The following is an 18,494-nucleotide window of genomic DNA, read 5'->3' as shown; positions in this document are numbered from 1 at the left end:
AGTCAAACCAGCAGAGTGCTGATTTGCAACCCAACCACTTAACCACCATGCTACTGCAGCTCCCTTATAATAATAACTGCGTGTATATACCACTCTTTTGTACAGATTAGTGCCCCACTCAGAGCAGTGAACACAATCAGTGTTGTTATTATCCCTAAAATACAGCTGGGGAGCTGTAGCTGAGCGGAGTGGCTGACCCAAGGCCACCTGCAGAACTCATGGCAGTAGTGGGAGTCGAACCAGCAGAGTGTTAATTCACAGCCCAACCACTTAACCACTATGTTCATTTTTAACATGCTGACCTGCATGTGTGAACCGGCCATCCCAAGCCAAACTCCCCCAGACAGTGCCTTCATTCCACTTTACAACTGCTCATATACAGTTTGTTTTGTATCCAAGATATAAGGCATCAAATGATGCATGTGCTGGCGTGAATTACCTCGGAAGAATAGGAAAGTATTGCAGAATGTAGAGCAATGACTCCAGAGACAATATGCAAACAAGATTAATTACATCTCCCCAAACAGATCAACAGGCTGCCATCGGTCTGTCTCTTTATGCATTTATTGGGACTCTGGCTTCCTTCAACACAGAGGATAACATCTTAGTATTGGGAAAGGCTGATCAGAGTAAAGACAGATGATGCATTAAATTCTGCACCCACAATATAAACTTAGCACCTCCCAGCTTCAAATGTTGCACAACAGGAGCACACACATAACAAACTGAACACCAGTCCAGCCGCCAGTCTTCCACCTCCCTCCATACTTCAGGCAGGATGCTGTTTTTCTCCGACCCATACTACAGCATTTATGTTTATTATTTTATTTATGTCATTTCTAGTCCGCCTTTCTCACTGAGACTCAAGGCAGATTACATAGTGTGAAATTAGTACAGTCAATATCAAGGGCATTTCAATAAACAAAGCCATAGGTCAAATAAATGCAAATTTACAAAGACATAACGTTGAAGAAATGCTGAAACAGAGCATAAGCAATTCTAGGACTGACATTTGACAACATAGGACTACCCAGTAGGATCTTACTTTAAAGCAACAGGTAGTACATAGGAGCACATACTTAAAGCAACAGATAGGATGTAAGGCAACATAGTGGTGAAATCTACAGTCCCTAACTAGTTAGTGCAACATTTCTTTGAGACCACCTCCCAACAGTACAGCCCTCCTATTTAAGTAAAAAAGCCCTTTTGAATAATTCAGTTTAAGTCGATTTTGTTTTAAGAGTTACGAAACTGTTTCAAGGATCATGACCTCATTCACCAATGGTGGGACAGGAGGGTCTTCCCTGGTGGGTTATTCTCATTCTAACTCAAACATACAGAATCTCTCCCCACCCCCTTTTCAGAACTGAAAAAAACTGCATGGGTTTACAGAACAGTGAAATTCTCCGTGCTTAGTTCAAACAACAGCGAATACACTTGGGGGGTGGGCGGGCTAAAAGTTTCTGAGTTCAAACATTACCGATAGAACAAGAGAGCATTTTCCTCTAGTTATTGAGAACTGAGTCACTGCACGATCATGTTACTATACTGCTCCCGATTTCCTGATTTTAGCAACAAATTAGCTGGGTAATCCCGGTTCCACCACCTTTGACAAGTTCAGCAAAATCCTCACTTCACCCTGTACGTCATGTCTCACACAGCCGGAGCCACAGGGCAGGGGTTGGGCATTGTTTCATCTGCAAGGCACCTTGCAAATTAAGGGCCCATATGGAAATGTAATTAAGCGCACAAGCCTTCAGTGGGTCGTGCCGAGCTCAGGCGGCTTGTTTCGATGTTGAGTATCTTAGCGAGGGTTCAGCAAGATAGGATCTAAATTAGCCAGACAAAATTAGTCAAGTGGTTTCACTAGCTACCTGCAGGATGGGCGGCAGATTTGCCGCAGGGAGCTTCTTCCTGGAATTCAGTGGGGGTGTGGAGTGGGGTAGGAGATGCTGTGTGAATATATTACGGATGGATAAAAATCATCTGCCAGGAAATGGAGATTTAAGGAAGACACAACTCTGTGGCTCCAGGGATGACAGCAAGCAGTCTGGAAGTGAACTTTGATTCAGAGAGCGTGACTACAAGTGACTTTCTTCATGTGGAGAACACTCGATTTTTCTTGCAAGGTTACCTGGGAAGTGAAGTCCGAGTGGTCCTTCCCCTCTCTGTTAGAATCACTGCCTGAAGAGCCACAAGAGGGCTTCGTTTGGGGGCGGGCAGCTCTACTTTATCCCAGGGCATCCTGCAGGCTGCCTGCTCCTGGGGAGCTGCTCTGGAAGCAGCAGCGTCGGTGATGCTTCAGCCACAGTGACAACAGAAGAATCTGCAGCAGATCCTTCCACTGTCGCTGTGGCTGAAGCTTCACCGATGTGGCCGCTTTCTCCAGAGCAGCTCCCCAGGAGCAGGCAGCCCACAGGACGCCCTGGGAGAAAGTAGCAGTTGCCCACCCCCAAACGAAGCCCTCTTGTGGCTCTTCAGGCAGCGATTCTAACAGAGAGGGGAAGGACCACTCGGACTTCACTTCCCAGGTAACCTTGCAAGAAAAATCGAGTGTTCTCCACGAGAAGAAAGTCACTTGTAGCTTTGTTCTCAGTCTACATTAGCCCTTTTTGGTCATTAGCAGTTTTTGCCCTTCTGGCTGCATACCAGGAAAGCACTCGCCATCTTCTTAATATGTACAATAGACATTTTGTGTGGATAAGATAATCCGATTTTGGGCTGTATCAACAGAAGCATAGTGTCCAGATCATGCAAAGGGATGATATCGCTCTACTCTGCCTTGGTTAGACCTCACCTATAGTATTGTGTTCAGTTCTGGCCACCACAATTTAAGAAGGATATAGACAAGCTGGAACGTGTCTAGAGGAGGGCAATGAAGATGGCGAGGGGTCTGGAGACCAAGTGCTATGACAAAAGGTTGAAGGAGCTCAGAATGTTTAGCCTGGAGAGACGACTGAGAGGTGATAACCATCTTCAAGTACTTGAAGGGCTGTCATATAGAGGATGGCGTGGAGTGGTTTTCTGCTGCCCCAGAAGACTGGGCCAGAACCAACGGGTTGAAATTAAATCAAAAGAGTTTTCAGCTAAACGTTAGAAGAACTTCCTGACAGTTAGAGTGGTCCCTCAGTGGAACAGGCTTCCTCAGGAGGTGGTGGGCTCTCCTTCTTTGGAGGTTTTTAAGCAGAGGCTAGATGGCCACCTGACAGCAGTGCTTATTCTGTGAACCTAGGCAGATTATGAGAGGGAGGGCAGGAAGGGTTACATCAGTGCTTATTTCTCATGGCCCCTTCTTACACACACAGGGCAATGCCGATTGCCACCTTGGGGTCAGGAAGCAATTTTCCCCAGGCCAGTTTGGATAGGGATCCTGATGGTGTTTCCCCATCTTTTGGGCATGGAGCTGGGGGTCACTGGAGGTGTTTGTGTGTGTGTGTGTGGGGGAGGTGAATTTCCTGCATTGCGCAGGGGGTTGGACTAGATGACCCTGGAGGTCCCTTCCAACCCTATGACTCCATGATTCTATGATTATAAGACATCATGTGTAGCTTCAGAATTAGGTGCTCACAAATGCAGCCAATCTAGGTTTTCGAGCAACTGTACTGAAGCTGGAGAATAAGCACGTTGGTTCACACATAATGGTGCTCACACATACTGAGAGAACGGTGCATAGTGCGCTTGCCTGGAGTGTGAGGCAGGAGTGACCAAAACGTAATCTGAAAAGGGCTTTCCCTCGCTGAAGTGATGCCAAGAACAATCCACTCTTCAAAGACTCATCCCAAAACCATGAGAATGAAGTTTTAAGGAACGCTTTTCCTCTCCTTTGCCGACACAACCCGATTCTTCATTCAGCTAAGAGCAGGTTCAGACATGCAACTTGTTGTGTTGTGATTGCAACCTCTAGTGGTGACTCGTGTGTGTGTGTGTGAATGAACCATCAAACAGCATAGGGGAGACTCCCAGATCACTTCACCTTGCTTCAGGCTCGGTGCATCTCGATACTGCATCTCGATTCAGTTAGGCAACCAAGGGATGTGCACAGGCATGTACGAATGAAGCCGCCTGGTATTTATTTAATAAATATTTATTAACATATTTATACCTCTTTGTCATTCCCTTTGAGGCTCAAGGACTACCTCGAGGGAGTGGATATAAAGTTACCATCCCCCCCCCATTCCACTTCCACAACAAATACACATTTTGGAAAAAATGGGCAAGTATTCTTTGAAAAAGATGCCTGTGGCATCTTGAACGACTGTAATTATCATTAATTAAATAATAATTCAAGGCACTCCGTTTAAGTCTGCCACACCAAACTCTTATACTATTTATTTATTTGTTATATAGTCCTCCTTCCTCCCTGAGAGTCTCTCTACATGAGGCCTCTTACACGGGGATGCTCAAGTGTAGGGAGATGCAATGTTAGCCAGGAAGCATAGTTTAAAAAGACAGAGAGGAAGGCTCTGTCAATTTCACCTCTCTACAGGAGGGTAGTTTAAAAAGACACAGCAGGCAGAGATCACTCCTCAGAAGTTTTGTTCATTTCATCTTCGCCTCCCCCAAGGATGGATGCTCAAGTGTAGGAAGACGCTTCCCGGCTAACATCGCGTCTCCCTGCACTTCAGCATCCTCGTGTAAGAGGTCTTGTGTAGAGAGACTCTTTTCAAGGCGGATTTCACAGTATAATTCTATATGATCAACAGTAGGGATATTGAATAAACATTATAACAGGATATAGGTTGAAGAAATTTGAAAACAAGAAGAAATCTGATACGAAGCTGAAACTAACAAAGTTTGCAGCGCAATCCTCAGCAAGGTTACCCCTGTCTAAGCCCATTGAAATCAATGGGCTTAGACTAGAGGAAGTTTGCTTAGGATTGCACTGTTGATAGGACGTATTAAATGACATGGAAACGATCCAGTAGGAACATACTTATAGTAACAGAAAGTGCACAGGAATAGCCTACAGTCCCTATCTCGTCACCAAAGCATCTCTTTGAGCCATTTCCTTATAGCTCAGCTCTGACGAAGAGAACGTGATTCTCGAAAGCTTATGCTACAATAAAATTGGTTAGTCTTAAAGGTGCTACTGGACTCTTTTTGATTTTGTTACTTGTATAAGAAGGCCCTCCTGAATTACTTGATTTTGCACAGTTCATGGAAAGCCAGGAGAAGGGGCACTTTCCTGATGTCCTCAGGGAGACTGGTCCATATGGCGGATGTGTGGGTACGGGTAGATGTTGATTTTGCCTGACTGCAGGGTGGCGCCTGCAGAAGAGCCTGTTCAGGCGAGCGAAGGTGCCGTGGTGGAGCATGGGGAGAGAGACTGTCGTGTAGATATCAAGGGCCAAGGCCATGAAGGGCTTTGTATGTGATAGCCAAAACCTTGAATTGAGCCTGATGAGCAGCCAATGAAGTGAATGGGGGTAATGCACATGCTTCCCCTGGCTCCTGATAATAATTGAGCTTTGGAGTTCTGCACCAGTCGGCGTCCCCAGACTGACTTTGAGAGGAGACCTCTGTGGAGCGCATCACAGCAATCGAGTCTCAATGTTACCATGCCATGGATCCAGGAGTCCAGATGGGCTTTGTCAAGGGGGGCAATCATCAAGGTTAAACTGAGAGTCTCTCTACACAGGATATCTGATGTGCGAAGAACACGTGTCGGGAGATGCAATGGCAGCCGGGAAGGGTAGTTTAAAAAGACCGAGCCGGCGGCAGGACAAAGGGTTTGCCATACACTGGGGCTGTGTGCAATGCCAGAAGGGAAACTTCAGCCCATGATAACCTCTCCAGGTCCAAACCCAGCTCTGGAAGGCAGCTCCAGCCCATTTCCATTTCTCGCTGCTCTCTGTTTGTGATCCTACACCATTTTAGACCAGAGAGGTGAAATAGACAGAGCCTTCAGGGAGGCAAAGATGAAATGAACAAACCCTCTGAGGAGCGATCTCTGCCGGCTCTGTCTTTTTAAACTGTGCTTCGAGACCACAGATGGCCAACTAAATATAGTGTGACCCTAAGAACACTTTTCTGGTTATAAGCCCTGTCGAATAGACCTGAGCAGGATGCTAAATAGACCAGTTTAGGATTGTGCTGTAAGTAGTGTTGACAACATCCAGGTGGGGCCTGCAGATCTCCTGGAATTACAACTAAGCTTCAGAACACAGAGATCAGTTCCCTTGGAGAAAATGGATGTTTTGGAAGGTGGACTCCCCTCCTCAAACCCTACCTCTCCTGAGCTCCTCCCCCCAATCTCCAGAAATTTCCCAACCCACAGTTGGCAACCCTGCCACTAAGCCATCAGTTAAACCACCTCCAGCTGTGCTGCTATATCCAGTTGTATTGCTGTATCGTTGGTTATTAGTTGTATTGTTGCTGCCAGGCAAAAGAGTGCTGCTATTTTTATATGATGTTTTAATGTTTTCATATGGAACGTTTTTAAAATGATTTTAAGGTTGTTATCCGCCCTGAGCCTGCTTGCGGGGAGGGTGGAATACAAATATGATATAAATAAAATAAAATAAAATAAAAATAACAACAAAATTAAAAAAATAAATAAATGGCAGCACAAAAGGAAACACAATTCGAGACCAAATATTAGATATCAGATGAAGGGAGCTTTGGCTCTCAAAAGCTCACACCCTGGAAATCTTGTTGGTCTCCCCGGACTCAGATCCCTCCTTATCTAAGGTCCCAAGATCCAGCATTTCCAGCTGCAGGGCCTCAGGCTTTGCAGCTGAACCTGGAATCTCGCCCGTGTGAAAGATCTTCCTTGGTTTTGTGTTTTTGAGAGCTTGCCACCAGTAAAATGCTGGGCTAGAGAGACCGATGGCCGGATTTGACATAAAGCGACTTCCTATGTTTGTCTATATGCACGTGTGTGTTCATGTTACCTTGCTGCCCCGTTGGGGCCTGAGAAAGCAGGAACAGCGGGACGGATTGCATGTGGCCTGGGACTTGGACGAGCTGCTGCAAAGTGTGAAGAGAACTCATATCCTGCAGTAGAAGGAAAACACATGTCAATTAGAATATCAGCCCCTTGGGCTGGGGTGGCAAAGGCACGGCGCTCTACTGTGGACACACTGTTATCATCATCAACGTCCTTACTGCTGTCGCTGTTCATTTATTTATATATAGAAGCAGGGCTTTTTTTCAGCGGGAACGTGGTGGAACAGAGTTCCGGCACCTCTTAAAAATGGTCACATGGCCGGTGGCCCTGCCACTTGATCTCCAGACAGAGGGGAGTTTAGATTGCCCTCTGCACCACCAAGCAGCATGGAGGCCAGTCTAAACTCCCCTCTGTCTGGAGATTAGGGGGTGGGGCCACCACCCATGTGACCATTTTTGCCGAGGGCAATTTAAACTTAAAAAAAAACCTCCCCCCTTGTTCCAGCTGACACAAAGTGATGTCATTGTGTGGTCTTGAGTTCCACCACTGAGTTCCACCACCTCTTTTCCCAGAAAAAAAGCCCTGTAGAGCCCCCACTCTCCTGGCTTTCCGTAAACGATGCAAAACCAAACTATTCAAAAAGGCTTTTTACTCAAATCGGAGGGAGGTATTGTAGGGATGGGGTCTCAGATGCTTCACTAACGAGTTGGGGATCATAGACTTCATCACTATTTTTGCCTTATATGTTATCTGCTGCTTTAAATATGTACTCCTATGTACAGCCAACACACCAGCACGCCATGTTGTCTAATGTTAGTCCTAGAATTGATTATGTTTTCCTCCAGTATTTTTTCTACTCTGTCTTGGATCCTTGCTAATGCTATGTCTTTTAAACTTGTATCTGTTTACCTTATGGTATTGTATTGAAATGTACTTGATACTGATTGTATTAACCTCATACTGTGTAATCCACCTTGAGTCTCAGCGAGAAAGGCGGGCTATAAATGATGTAAATAAAAATAAAATAAAATAAATAAATAAAGTGCATGATGCTTTAGAGTATACAACATGACAGGTTGCCGCCACAAGAAGTATACAATATAAAAATCAAGAAGAATGAGATAACAAAGGTTGAGGACAGACACAAGGCTGAGAGAAACACAGAAACTTAGAGCAGAACCACAAGTGACAAAAGGCACAGATTGGACACTTGTCAGCTTCCCTCAAGTTTTGGCGGGAAATGTAGGCAGCTTGGCGGAATGTTGGACAAGTGACAGTTGAAAAGTCCATTGGGCAGCAGTCGGAGAGTGAAGCTGCGAGACCAGGATGCCTACATTTCCCGCCAAAACTTGAGGGAAGCTGACAAGTGTCCAACCTGTGCCTTTTGTCACTTGTGGTTCTGCTCTTAGTTGAGTTTCTGTTAAGAGATCCAGCATTATGCCAGAGACTCATAGGTTACTGTGCAGCTATGCACATTTTGTGTAAAAAAAAAAAAAAGTGCAGTGAGCAATGAGTTTCTGAGCTGTTGGACATACAGGATTTCTTCAAAAGAAACAGATGAAAAAAGATAAAGAGAAATAAAAAATTACAAATACTGTTTTCTTTCAACCTTCTTAACCTTATATATTACCTATACATTATAGCACTGATTATTTGACTTGTTGAAAAAAATTATTGACTCATATTGAACTTTACTTGTTAGAATAGTGGCTTGCAGCCCCCCCACTCTGCTCAATAAAGTCTGAAGACTTTCATCCTCCACCCTAAGGTAGGGTTGCCAACTCTTGGTTGGGAAATTCCTGGAGCTGATGGTCAGAATTTTGTCTCTTCGTGCCGTGCCGTGACTTCCTTGTCAACGCTTCAGCAAAACTTACTACAGCTTAGGGTTGCTAGTTCCCTGATGGGGGCAAGAGATCCCCCACTCCCACTTTTTACCCCCTGCTTACCTGGTTGGTGGGGGGAAAGGCAGGGGAATGCGCCTCCTGGGGCACACTCCTGGGTGCGCCCCAGGAGGCGCACTGCTGCTTGACAAGATGATGGCGCTGCACAGATGTGTGAAACCGGAAGTGACACCGTTGTGTTGGTGTGACACTCCAGGATGTAGAGTCTCACACCGACATGTTGACATCACGTTTGGTTTTGTGTCCCGAAAGTGACAATGCAGTTTGACGGGGCACCAAATTGGTTGTCCCTCTTCCCTGCCGCCTCCTACCAGGTGCTAACTAACACTGAGTTAGATCCAGGTCCAGTAGCACCATAAAGACCAACTGGATTTTCAGGATTCTTGAAAGCCCATACCCTGGGAATCTAGTTGGTCTTTGCGATGCTACTGGATCCAAATCTTGATCTTCTACTACAGACCAATATGGCTACCCATCTGAAGTTAACACTGAGCTGGCAACCATAGTGGGGAGAGAATCTCAGTACTAAAATATAGGTTAAGGAAAGGAGAAAATCTCATATAATTGGGAGGGGGGCAGTTTTTATTATAGTAAAGACTATCCAGCTGGGGAGCTGGGGCTGAGAGGAGTGGCTTACCCAAGGCCACCTGCTGAGCTCATGGCAGTAGTGGGATTCAAACCAGCAAAGAGTTGATTCACAGCCCAGCTACTTAACCACTATGCTACAGTAGAACTGTTTCCTATTCAGATACCCATAAAGCTCTCAATCTCTTACCCCAGCGATTTGGCCTCCAGGCATCATTGAGGGCCCTTGTACTAAATGGCTTGTCCGGGAAGAGATGGCACTTTGCAGGGAGTCGCTGAGATCTTCCGTCTTAATCTGCAGAGGAAAGAACTGAGTCACTATATAATATCTGTCAACAATGAGGAAATAGCAGGAAAAACTGGAGCCTGGAGAGGCAGATTCAGGGCGCAGAGTTCCAGATGTTGGCAGCTGCCAAGGCTGGACTTGATGTGTTGAAGAAAGATCCAACCACGCCTCCTTAAGGGTAGATGGCCAGAACTTCCAAATGCTGCTTATTTTTATATAGCAGTAATGGAAAATTAATAGCCAAACTGCTACCAGGAGGTATAAAAGAAGAGCTCACTGTCTCTTGACACCTTTGTACAGAAATCACATTTTTCAGATTAATTTCAGGAATGTATTGTCGAAGGCTTTCACGGCCGGAGAACGATGGTTGTTGTGGGTTTTCCGGGCTGTATTGCCGTGGTCTTGGCATTGTAGTTCCTGACATTTCGCCAGCACTGAGAGATCTCTGTCTTTTGGTGCTACACCTCTGAAGATGCCAGCCACAGCTGCTGGCGAAACGTCAGGAACTACAATGCCAAGACCACGGCAATACAGCCCAGAAAACCCACAACAACCATCAATTTCAGGAATGTTTTGGACAACCCACCTACAGGTTCTGTACAGGCCAAGCTGACAGTCCATTATGTGGAAGGGAGTCACAGAAGGGACATGTCTGAGTGGCCGAGCACATACTTGGCACGTAGATGGTCTCAGGGTCAAATCCTGACATCTCCAGTTAAGAATATAAGATGACCCCTGCTGGATCTGACCTGCATTCCAGTGCAGTCCATCATCCTAATTCCCCCAGTGACGACGACGACAATGACAATGACAACAACAACAAGAGTAACAACAAAACAACAGCAGCAACAAAAACAACAACAATAACAACAGCAGCAACAACAACAATAACTGTGCTAATATAATATAAGGCCCTTCTGGAGAGATTAGCGCCACACTCAGAGCAGTGAACAAAGTCAGTATTATTACTATCTCCACAATACAGCTGGGGAGCTGGGGCTGAGAGCAGTGGCTTACCTAAGAGCATCTGCAGAGCTTGTGGAGGAAGTGGGATATGAACCAGCAGAAGGCTGATTCACAGCCCAACCACTTAGTGCCCCACCAAGAGGGAACAAAGTCAGTGCTATTATGATTTCCACAATACAGTTGGGGAGCTGAGCTGAGAGAAGCGGCTTACCCAAGGGCACCTGCAGAGCTTGTGGCAGTAGTGGGATTTGAACCAGCAGCCCAACCACTTAACCAATATGCTACAGCAAACCAGATGCCTGCAGAGGGGCACAGCACCCAAACTTTCCTCTAGCAACTGGCATTCAGAGATATATTCTCTTTGACCATCGAAGTCCTCTCCAGCCATCACGTAGATAACAGCTCCATATTTCATTTCCAGTCTGAGATCAGCTGTAATTCCAGGAGAACTCCAGTCCCTGCCTGGAGGTTGGCAACTCTAAAGCCCACTGCCATCGTCACATCGTGTGGCAGTGAGTCCCACCAGGTAAATATGCATGATGTGAAGAACCTTTTTATTTTGTCTGTCCTGCGGTGGCAGGAGTTGGGAGCCGCAACCGGCCCAAGTAGACAATGCGCTGAGTTAGAAAGACCAGCGGTCTGACTCAATATGAGGCAGCTTCATATCAAAAGAATGACAGAAGCAGCATGACAAGATTATTAGCAAATTGGCAGACACAAAGTCAATCTACGAGAAAACATTAACAGACCGTATAAGAGAATTAACATCACATCATCTTCCTAGTTAACGCAATGCAAAACCAATACAGTGTTAATTGTGATGAGTTATCTCATTATTCACAATATTAAAAACTGGGTTAGTCTTCCGCTGAAAATGAATGTTAAGAAGCATCAGGTCTAAGGAACGATGTTAGAGACGTGTAAAACATATTTATTTATTTAGTATGTTTTGACCCACTTTTTCCCCCAATGGGGACCCAAAGCAGATTATGGAAGATACACTTCGAACAAATTTACAAACAACACAGTATAAAAGAAACAAACAAAAACAGAAAAAGAAAAAAGCAACTTGACAATCTTGCTTAAGCAAGACTTTCTATCATAATTGGAATGGAGCAAGCTGGTGGCCTCCGAGGAACTGCAGGAAGGGGGCCAATTTGGAAATCCCCTCCCTTCCCTAAATCTCTTACTTGAGAACTCTAAGAATCTCTGTATATGAGATGCCTTGGCACATGTTTGTCAAGTGTAGGGAGACACAATGTTAGCCAGGAAGCGTAGTTTAAAAAGACAGAGCTGCTGGAGATCACTCCTCAGAGGGCTGGTTAATTTAATCTTTGCCTCCCTGAAGGCTTTGTCAATTTCACCTCTCCAGTCTAAAACTGTGTGGGATCGCAACCAGAGGGCAGCAAGGAATGGAAATGGGCTGGAGCTGCCTACCAGAGCCAGGCTTGGACCTGGAGAAGCTATAATGGGCTGAAGTTTCCCTTCTGGCATTTCACAGGCCCCTTCACTCAGCTCCAGTGTATAGCAGAGCCTTTGCCCTGCCATTGACTCTGTCTTTTTAAATTACCTTTTTCGGTTAACATTGCATCTCCTGACATGTGTTCTTCATGTACCAGAAGCCTTGTGTAGAGATCCAGAGGAGTTAGCCGTGTCAGTCTGTAGTAGCAAAATCAAAAAGAGTCCAGTAGCACCTTTAAGACTAACCAATTTTATTGTAGCATAAGCTTCTGAGAATCAAGTTCTCTTCGTCAGATGCATGGTACAGAAACTGGTCAAATACAGAAGAGGAAGGGAGGAGAGAGAAGATGCAGTTAGGGGCGGAGAGGGAGGGTGCAATCAAAACATTCCTTTGCTAGTAAATGTAAACATCTCCTTTTGGTGTCCTTTTGGGGTCAGTTGGCTTGAGTGAGGCTTCAAGGGAGTTTGCCCTGTTAGTTTGCAGCAGTAAAATAGCTAGACCATCCAATTCCTATGTAGTATAAGCCTTCGATAACCACAGCTCTCCCTGTCAGATGAATCTGACAAAGAGAACTGTGGTCCCCGAAAGCCCACTGGGCTCCCCCAGACCCCGCCTCTTCCCCAGACAATTGTGTACTTGAATAATGAAAAATCTATCACAAGCCTCTGTATCTACCTTCTCAAAATTTCAAAAATATAAAATTAATAACAAACAAGGTTTTATCTTCTGAACTTTAGTTGCTGGCATCGTAGAGATTCCCTCTATATTGTACCATCAAAATTGCTGCTAAGATAAAAATAAGGTTTTTTTCCTCTCTGTCATCCCAACTCATTAGGATCCAAAGCAACCATTACCCCAGTAATCTCTCATGAATTTTTATTTAGAATTCAGTGTGCTGCAGATGGGCACGTTTTCACCCAATATGTAGCTAACCCACTTTGGCTCTACTGCAACCAGGGCTTTTTTTCAGCTGGAACGCAGTGGAACAGAGTTCTGGCACCTCTTAAAAATGGTCACATGGCCGGTGGCCCCGCCCCCTAATGTCCAGACAGAAGGGAGTTTAGATTGCCTGGAGATCAGGGGGCAGGGCCACTGGCCATGTGACCATTTTTGACATTCCGGCACCTCTTAAAAATGGTCACATGGCCGGTGACCCCGCCTCCTGGTCTCCAGACAGAAGGGAGTTTAGATTGCCCTCCGTGCTGCTGTGTGGTGCGGAGGGCAATCTAAACTCCCCTCTGTCTGGAGATCAGGGGGCGGGGCCACCGGCCATGTGACCATTTTTGCCGAGGGCAACTTAAACTTTAAAAAACTCCCCCCTTGTTCCAGCTGACCCAAAGTGACGTCATTGTGCGGTCTTGAGTTCCACCACTGAGTTCCACCACCTCTTTTCCCAGACAAAAAGCCCTGACCGAACCACTAAGAGTTAGTGGCAAGATTTGGTTGGCAGCACTGTGAAGAAATCTCATAACAGCTTTCAGCTAAGGAGGGCTGTAATATTCAAGTCAGCTCCTAAAAGAATGGCCGGAAGATGCCCAACCTCCCAACAAAGCTTGGAATGGGAGGGGAGGAAGAGGGTCAGGGAACGATGGACAGAAGTTCCAAGAAGAGCTGCCACTGAATTTGGAGACAGAACTGGGATTAACTGGGGCTGGTTACAACAACAGCTAGCTACAAAAATGGGAGCCAAGGAGTGAAACCAAAAGGGGGCCAAGGAAGACGTGCACTGTTCTTATTCTGGCCCAGGCACCCTATCTGTTCTCCTGTGGTCTTTGATGATAATGGTGACTAATAATCGTTTACTCACCTGGCAAGAGAACACAGCAAAATCCAAAACCACAAACCACCTGCCCTGAGCAAAAAGATCAGAACAGTTTCACAAGCACTATGCTTCACAGCAAAAAATTGAGAATGCCACCCCCACCCCCCACATCCCGATCCCGCTTGGCATGCAAAAAAACTGCAAGAAATTAATCTGAGCGGTACATCCAAGCTCCTTTGCAATCATGGACAGTGTTATTTTACTAAGAGAATAAAAGAGATTAGTGGGTCATACCAAACATTTGTCTAGTGCGGTACTTTGTTTCCAGTAACACCCTGCAAGATAGCTCTACAAGCTCACAAGCAGGCCATAAAGGTGATTGCTATCAGCAAAGATATACTGCCTCTAACCATGGAGGTTCTACTCAGTTATCAGGGCTTACTGGACTAGATAACCTCTATTAATGTTTTCAAATTCTTTAAAAATACCACCATCTGACCTATAGCAAGAATTCTATACATACATTCCTGGCAGCTCGGCAGCATAATCTTAGAATCATAGAATCATAGAGTTGGAAGGGATCTCCAGGGTCATCTAGTCCAACCCCCTGCACAATGTAAGAAATTCACAACTACCTTCCCCCCACACCCCCAGTGACCCCTTCTCCATGCCTAGAAGATGGCAAAAATAAACCCCTCCAGAATCTCTAGCCAAGCAGGCCTGGAAAAAATTGCTTCCTGCAAAATTGCTTATGCAAGTTTACTCAGAAGTAAGTCCAATGATGTTCAATGGGTTTACTCCATGGTAACCATGTATAGGATTGTAGCCAGGAGGTTTTTGAGGAGGGAGTAATTAGAATTTTAACGCTGGTCAAACCACAGACATGCTTGGTTACATTCAAATTAAAGTCTTGCTAGCTCTCAGGAGGGGTAGAGATGACATTTTGTCTTCATCTAATAAATTAGTTCTCTGGGTGGATCCAAGTTCCATTGGGAAGTCTAAATTCTCTTAAGCTTGAGTATATCAGTCTGGTATTTAGTTTGAAAACCAAGATATTAGCTCAAGCCAACTTTTCTGGAGTATGGAAACTGTTTGCTTTAAGCCACAATCTCTTTCCAATTATGTACAAAACCTGACAAATTGAGCCGAGTGGCAAACGCTAGCTTGGAATAAATTTGAGCTGTTTAAATTAAGAAAACCAGTTAGAATAAGAGAGAGAGAATTCTTGCAATCTTGTTTTGCTTCTTGAACAGAGGAATATAAAATGATCCTCTATCTGATATGAACAGAAGAAGTTTGTCAGTAAAACGTTGCGGTTTCCTCCTCCTCTGTTGCTCTTTTTAACTGATTTTCTCCATTCATTACATTCTCTGTTATATTAATCTAAGAGGAACTCTTTCCACAAATCTGCAATTAGTTAATCCCATTAGTAAACGTAAAAAAAATGCTTAAGATGAAGTGCTAAAAGATATTTCTGAGAAGCATGACATTTTTAAACCCCAGAAATGTGTCCTCAGTATTATCCTAGGTAATACCCTTCAACCCCCCATATTTTTGCTTAATTTTTCCTTCCTCAACAGGTTTAAAGACCAGTAGCTGGGAGTGTTTTTACAGTGAACAAGATGGACAATAACTTTCACAAATTACTGAACCAGCCCTCACTAGCAAACATTTGCAAACTTTGGAGACGTAATGGGCTGTCAGAAGGAACAAACCCACATTTCAGATAGGAGAGTCACTTCAAGTAGAGATCCAGAGGAGTTAGCTGTGTTAATCTGTAGTTGCAAAATAGTAAAGAGTCCAATAGCACCTTTAAGACTAACCAACTTATTTGTAGCATAAGCTTTCGAGAACCATAGCTCTCTTCGTCAGATGCATGGAGGGTATAAAGAAACTGGCCAGAGATATATCTGAGATTTGGAGATATCAAGAAATATTTGGAGATCAGAGATATAACCAAATAAATTGGTTAGTCTTAAAGGTGCTACTGAACTCTTTACTACTTCCGGTAAACCGCATCATCAGAAACAGTTCCTCGGGAAACCCACCTCACTGGTAGGTTCAAACTCATCTTCCGAAATCTCATTTCTGTTTGCAGAAGAGATTTGTCGAGCCTGAAAGCTTACTCTTTCAAAACAACAACACTTGCCAAATTAAATGCAAATCCTTCTTAATCTACCCTAGCATCTCTACAACCAGTAATTGCAATCCGGCTTCCAACCAGAAGAGGGAGACAGGAAGCTTTCAATTCTTCTGATACTTACAAACATAAGGGAGTTTTCATGAGAAAGGAAACACAAAGAGCAGACAGAGATAGAGAGAGACAGAGATGTTCAAAGACAGAGATAGAGAGGACGCTGCATGACAGCTGTAGGATCTATCATTTGGCATAGTCAAAAGATCCCGTAAGGTTTCTAAAAGAACCCAGTCCATAAAACAGAACAACAATATTTCCATCTTGCAGCTGGATGCAATCGTATCCTACTCTGCTCAAAGCTTCTAGACTACTTTGTTGGAAGAAAATTATTATGTTCTCAACATCACAATGGTTTCCAGGACACTTTTTAAATGGACATTTCAAATGATTACTAGGAACTCCTAACCGGCTACAAAAAGAGACCAGTTAGACCTTTAAACTCCGCCCCCCCAGTTCTTTCTGTTTGAGAACCAACTTACAGAAAGCCAAGTGCTCCTCCTTTGTAGCCACAACGCTTGAAGACCCAAAAACCTGCGGAAGGATTCATGTGTCCTTGTCTAACCCAGATCTGAAGTTTCAATCCCAAACAGCCACCACGAGAAGCGAAAAAGAGACGGAGCACAGGACAGACGCCTGGGAACAGTATGATCGTGATCAGTAACGAGTGTGGAAAGACCTCAAGCCATTTCCAAACTGAAATCAATTTCTCCTGCTGCCAAGACAGAAGGATTTGGAACCAGGCCAAGCACAAAGGGGTGTGTTGCTGCATCCTACTTCTGAACAACATGAGAACATGAGGTAGGGTAGGGTTGGCAAAAAAAAGAGCCGCTTCCCGGTTTTGACTGTTTTAATTCCTTTCAACAAGCCATCTCCCACCTGGCGTTCCCAGCTTCTTAGAACTTCCATGTGGAACTGAAGAAGGTACAAGAAACCAAACCAAAGTGCCCCTCTGTTGCATCTGGTTTCTAGGTTTACTTCGGTCCTCCTTCTGATGTTAGTGGCTCATTATCAATTGGAAATGCAACCAAACCGCAAAAGACAGGATCCTGAGCCAACCCTTCAAAAAGCCCCTGTTGCATATGCAGAAGAAAACTGCATGCATATGAATGCATAAAACCCCTAATCTTGATAAGCTCCCTGGGGTTTTGTTTGACTTAATGTTGAGGCCAAATCAACAGGAGGTGTGAAGAAACTGGAGATACTGATATATATATATATATATATATATATTTTTTCTCAGTGCCAAGAATATTCTGCACAGGAATAAGGGTGTAGTCAACAGGGGTCACCACCGTTTTGTGGGGTGGAAGCTCTTGTGCTTGCATGTCTGCTAAGGTGAGATATGCAACAGGACATTTTTGCCTCCCATCTCTGCAATCCTGACACGGGACAAGCGGCACCTGTGGGATTTCTTGTCCTCCCGCAGGTGTTCCAGGTGTAGAACATTTTTCACAAAAGGAGGTAGCAATTTGTTGGACAGGAATCCTAGCGAGAAGGAATGAGCGACCAACATCGCGACGCCTATCATACTTACCACCAGGTGCACGAGGGGCTGCCGACGGTGATAACTAATTGGGCTATAGATTCAAATGTAGATCTCCCGTCTCCAGCCCACCCCAAGTGGCACTTGCTGGCACCGCTACAAAGAATGTCGCACATCCTTTAAGCCACATCAACCTAACCTTTTGAAATGAGCTTCCATGAATGAAGAAGGAACCATTTTCTCTTGTTGGCGAACTTCTTTGTGGTCTCTTGCTAGTCACAGCTAGAGACAGACACTGGGCTGCCCAGTAAGGTTGCCAACCGGTGATTTTTAAAATGGGTGGGGCCGCAGTGTGGTTGGAAAGGGCGAGGGGGCGGAGCCTGGTGAATTTCTGACGGGTCAGGGGTGGAGCCTGGAGGGTGGATCCGGGTGTGGAGTCAATAGCAAAGAAATTATAACCCTTTCCCAAATCACAACTACCTGATTTATTCTTTTTAAAAAAATGGCTGATTAGTATCGAATCAGAAAGGCAAAATACCTGGCAGTTAGTGAGCTTACTAGCTGGTCCTTGCATCTGACTTAGCAACACTTGTCTTACTTTTTCAGTTAATTAAGACTTCAGAAGTGCCATATTTCTCTTCCTTTTAAGTCCTCTGGGAGCTCATTAGGAGAGGACAGAGAGATACTTCCAAATACAGTTGAAGCTTGACGCTGGTAAATTACGAGGTGTGTACAAGAATACACTGTTCTTGTACAACGCACAGGCTTTCACTGTACTCCTCATTACATCGTCCTGGTGGTGGAAAGCGATGTGAAGTCATCGCCGACTTACGGCAACCCCTGCTGGGATTTTCAAGGCAAGAGACTAACAGAGGCAGACCCTGTTTAACTTCCAGCATCTGATGAGATCGGGCTTGCCTGGGCTACCCAGATCAGGGCTACACCTTCCTAGACATCCTTTTT

At 44.9% G+C, this 18,494-nt stretch overlaps 1 protein-coding gene across 2 annotated transcripts in view; it reads right to left on the bottom strand.

The window, feature by feature from the left end:
- POU2F3 (POU class 2 homeobox 3) overlaps positions 1-18,494 on the bottom strand; it is a 121,725-nt gene that overhangs the window by 24,025 nt on the left and 79,206 nt on the right. For both annotated transcript variants that reach the window (XM_054997397.1, XM_054997398.1), the window contains 2 exons: positions 9,566-9,670; positions 6,894-6,996 (listed from right to left, as the gene is read on the bottom strand). In XM_054997397.1, coding sequence (XP_054853372.1) covers positions 6,894-6,996; positions 9,566-9,670 — 208 coding nt within the window. The remainder of the gene's footprint in view (positions 1-6,893; positions 6,997-9,565; positions 9,671-18,494) is intronic.

The sequence above is a fragment of the Eublepharis macularius genome, chromosome 14 (genome assembly GCF_028583425.1).
Source record: "Eublepharis macularius isolate TG4126 chromosome 14, MPM_Emac_v1.0, whole genome shotgun sequence".
In the NCBI taxonomy this organism is placed as follows: Eukaryota; Metazoa; Chordata; class Lepidosauria; order Squamata; family Eublepharidae; genus Eublepharis; species Eublepharis macularius.
The sequence above is the reverse complement of the archived record's forward strand: the minus strand, read 5'-3'. Positions and strand labels throughout refer to the sequence as shown.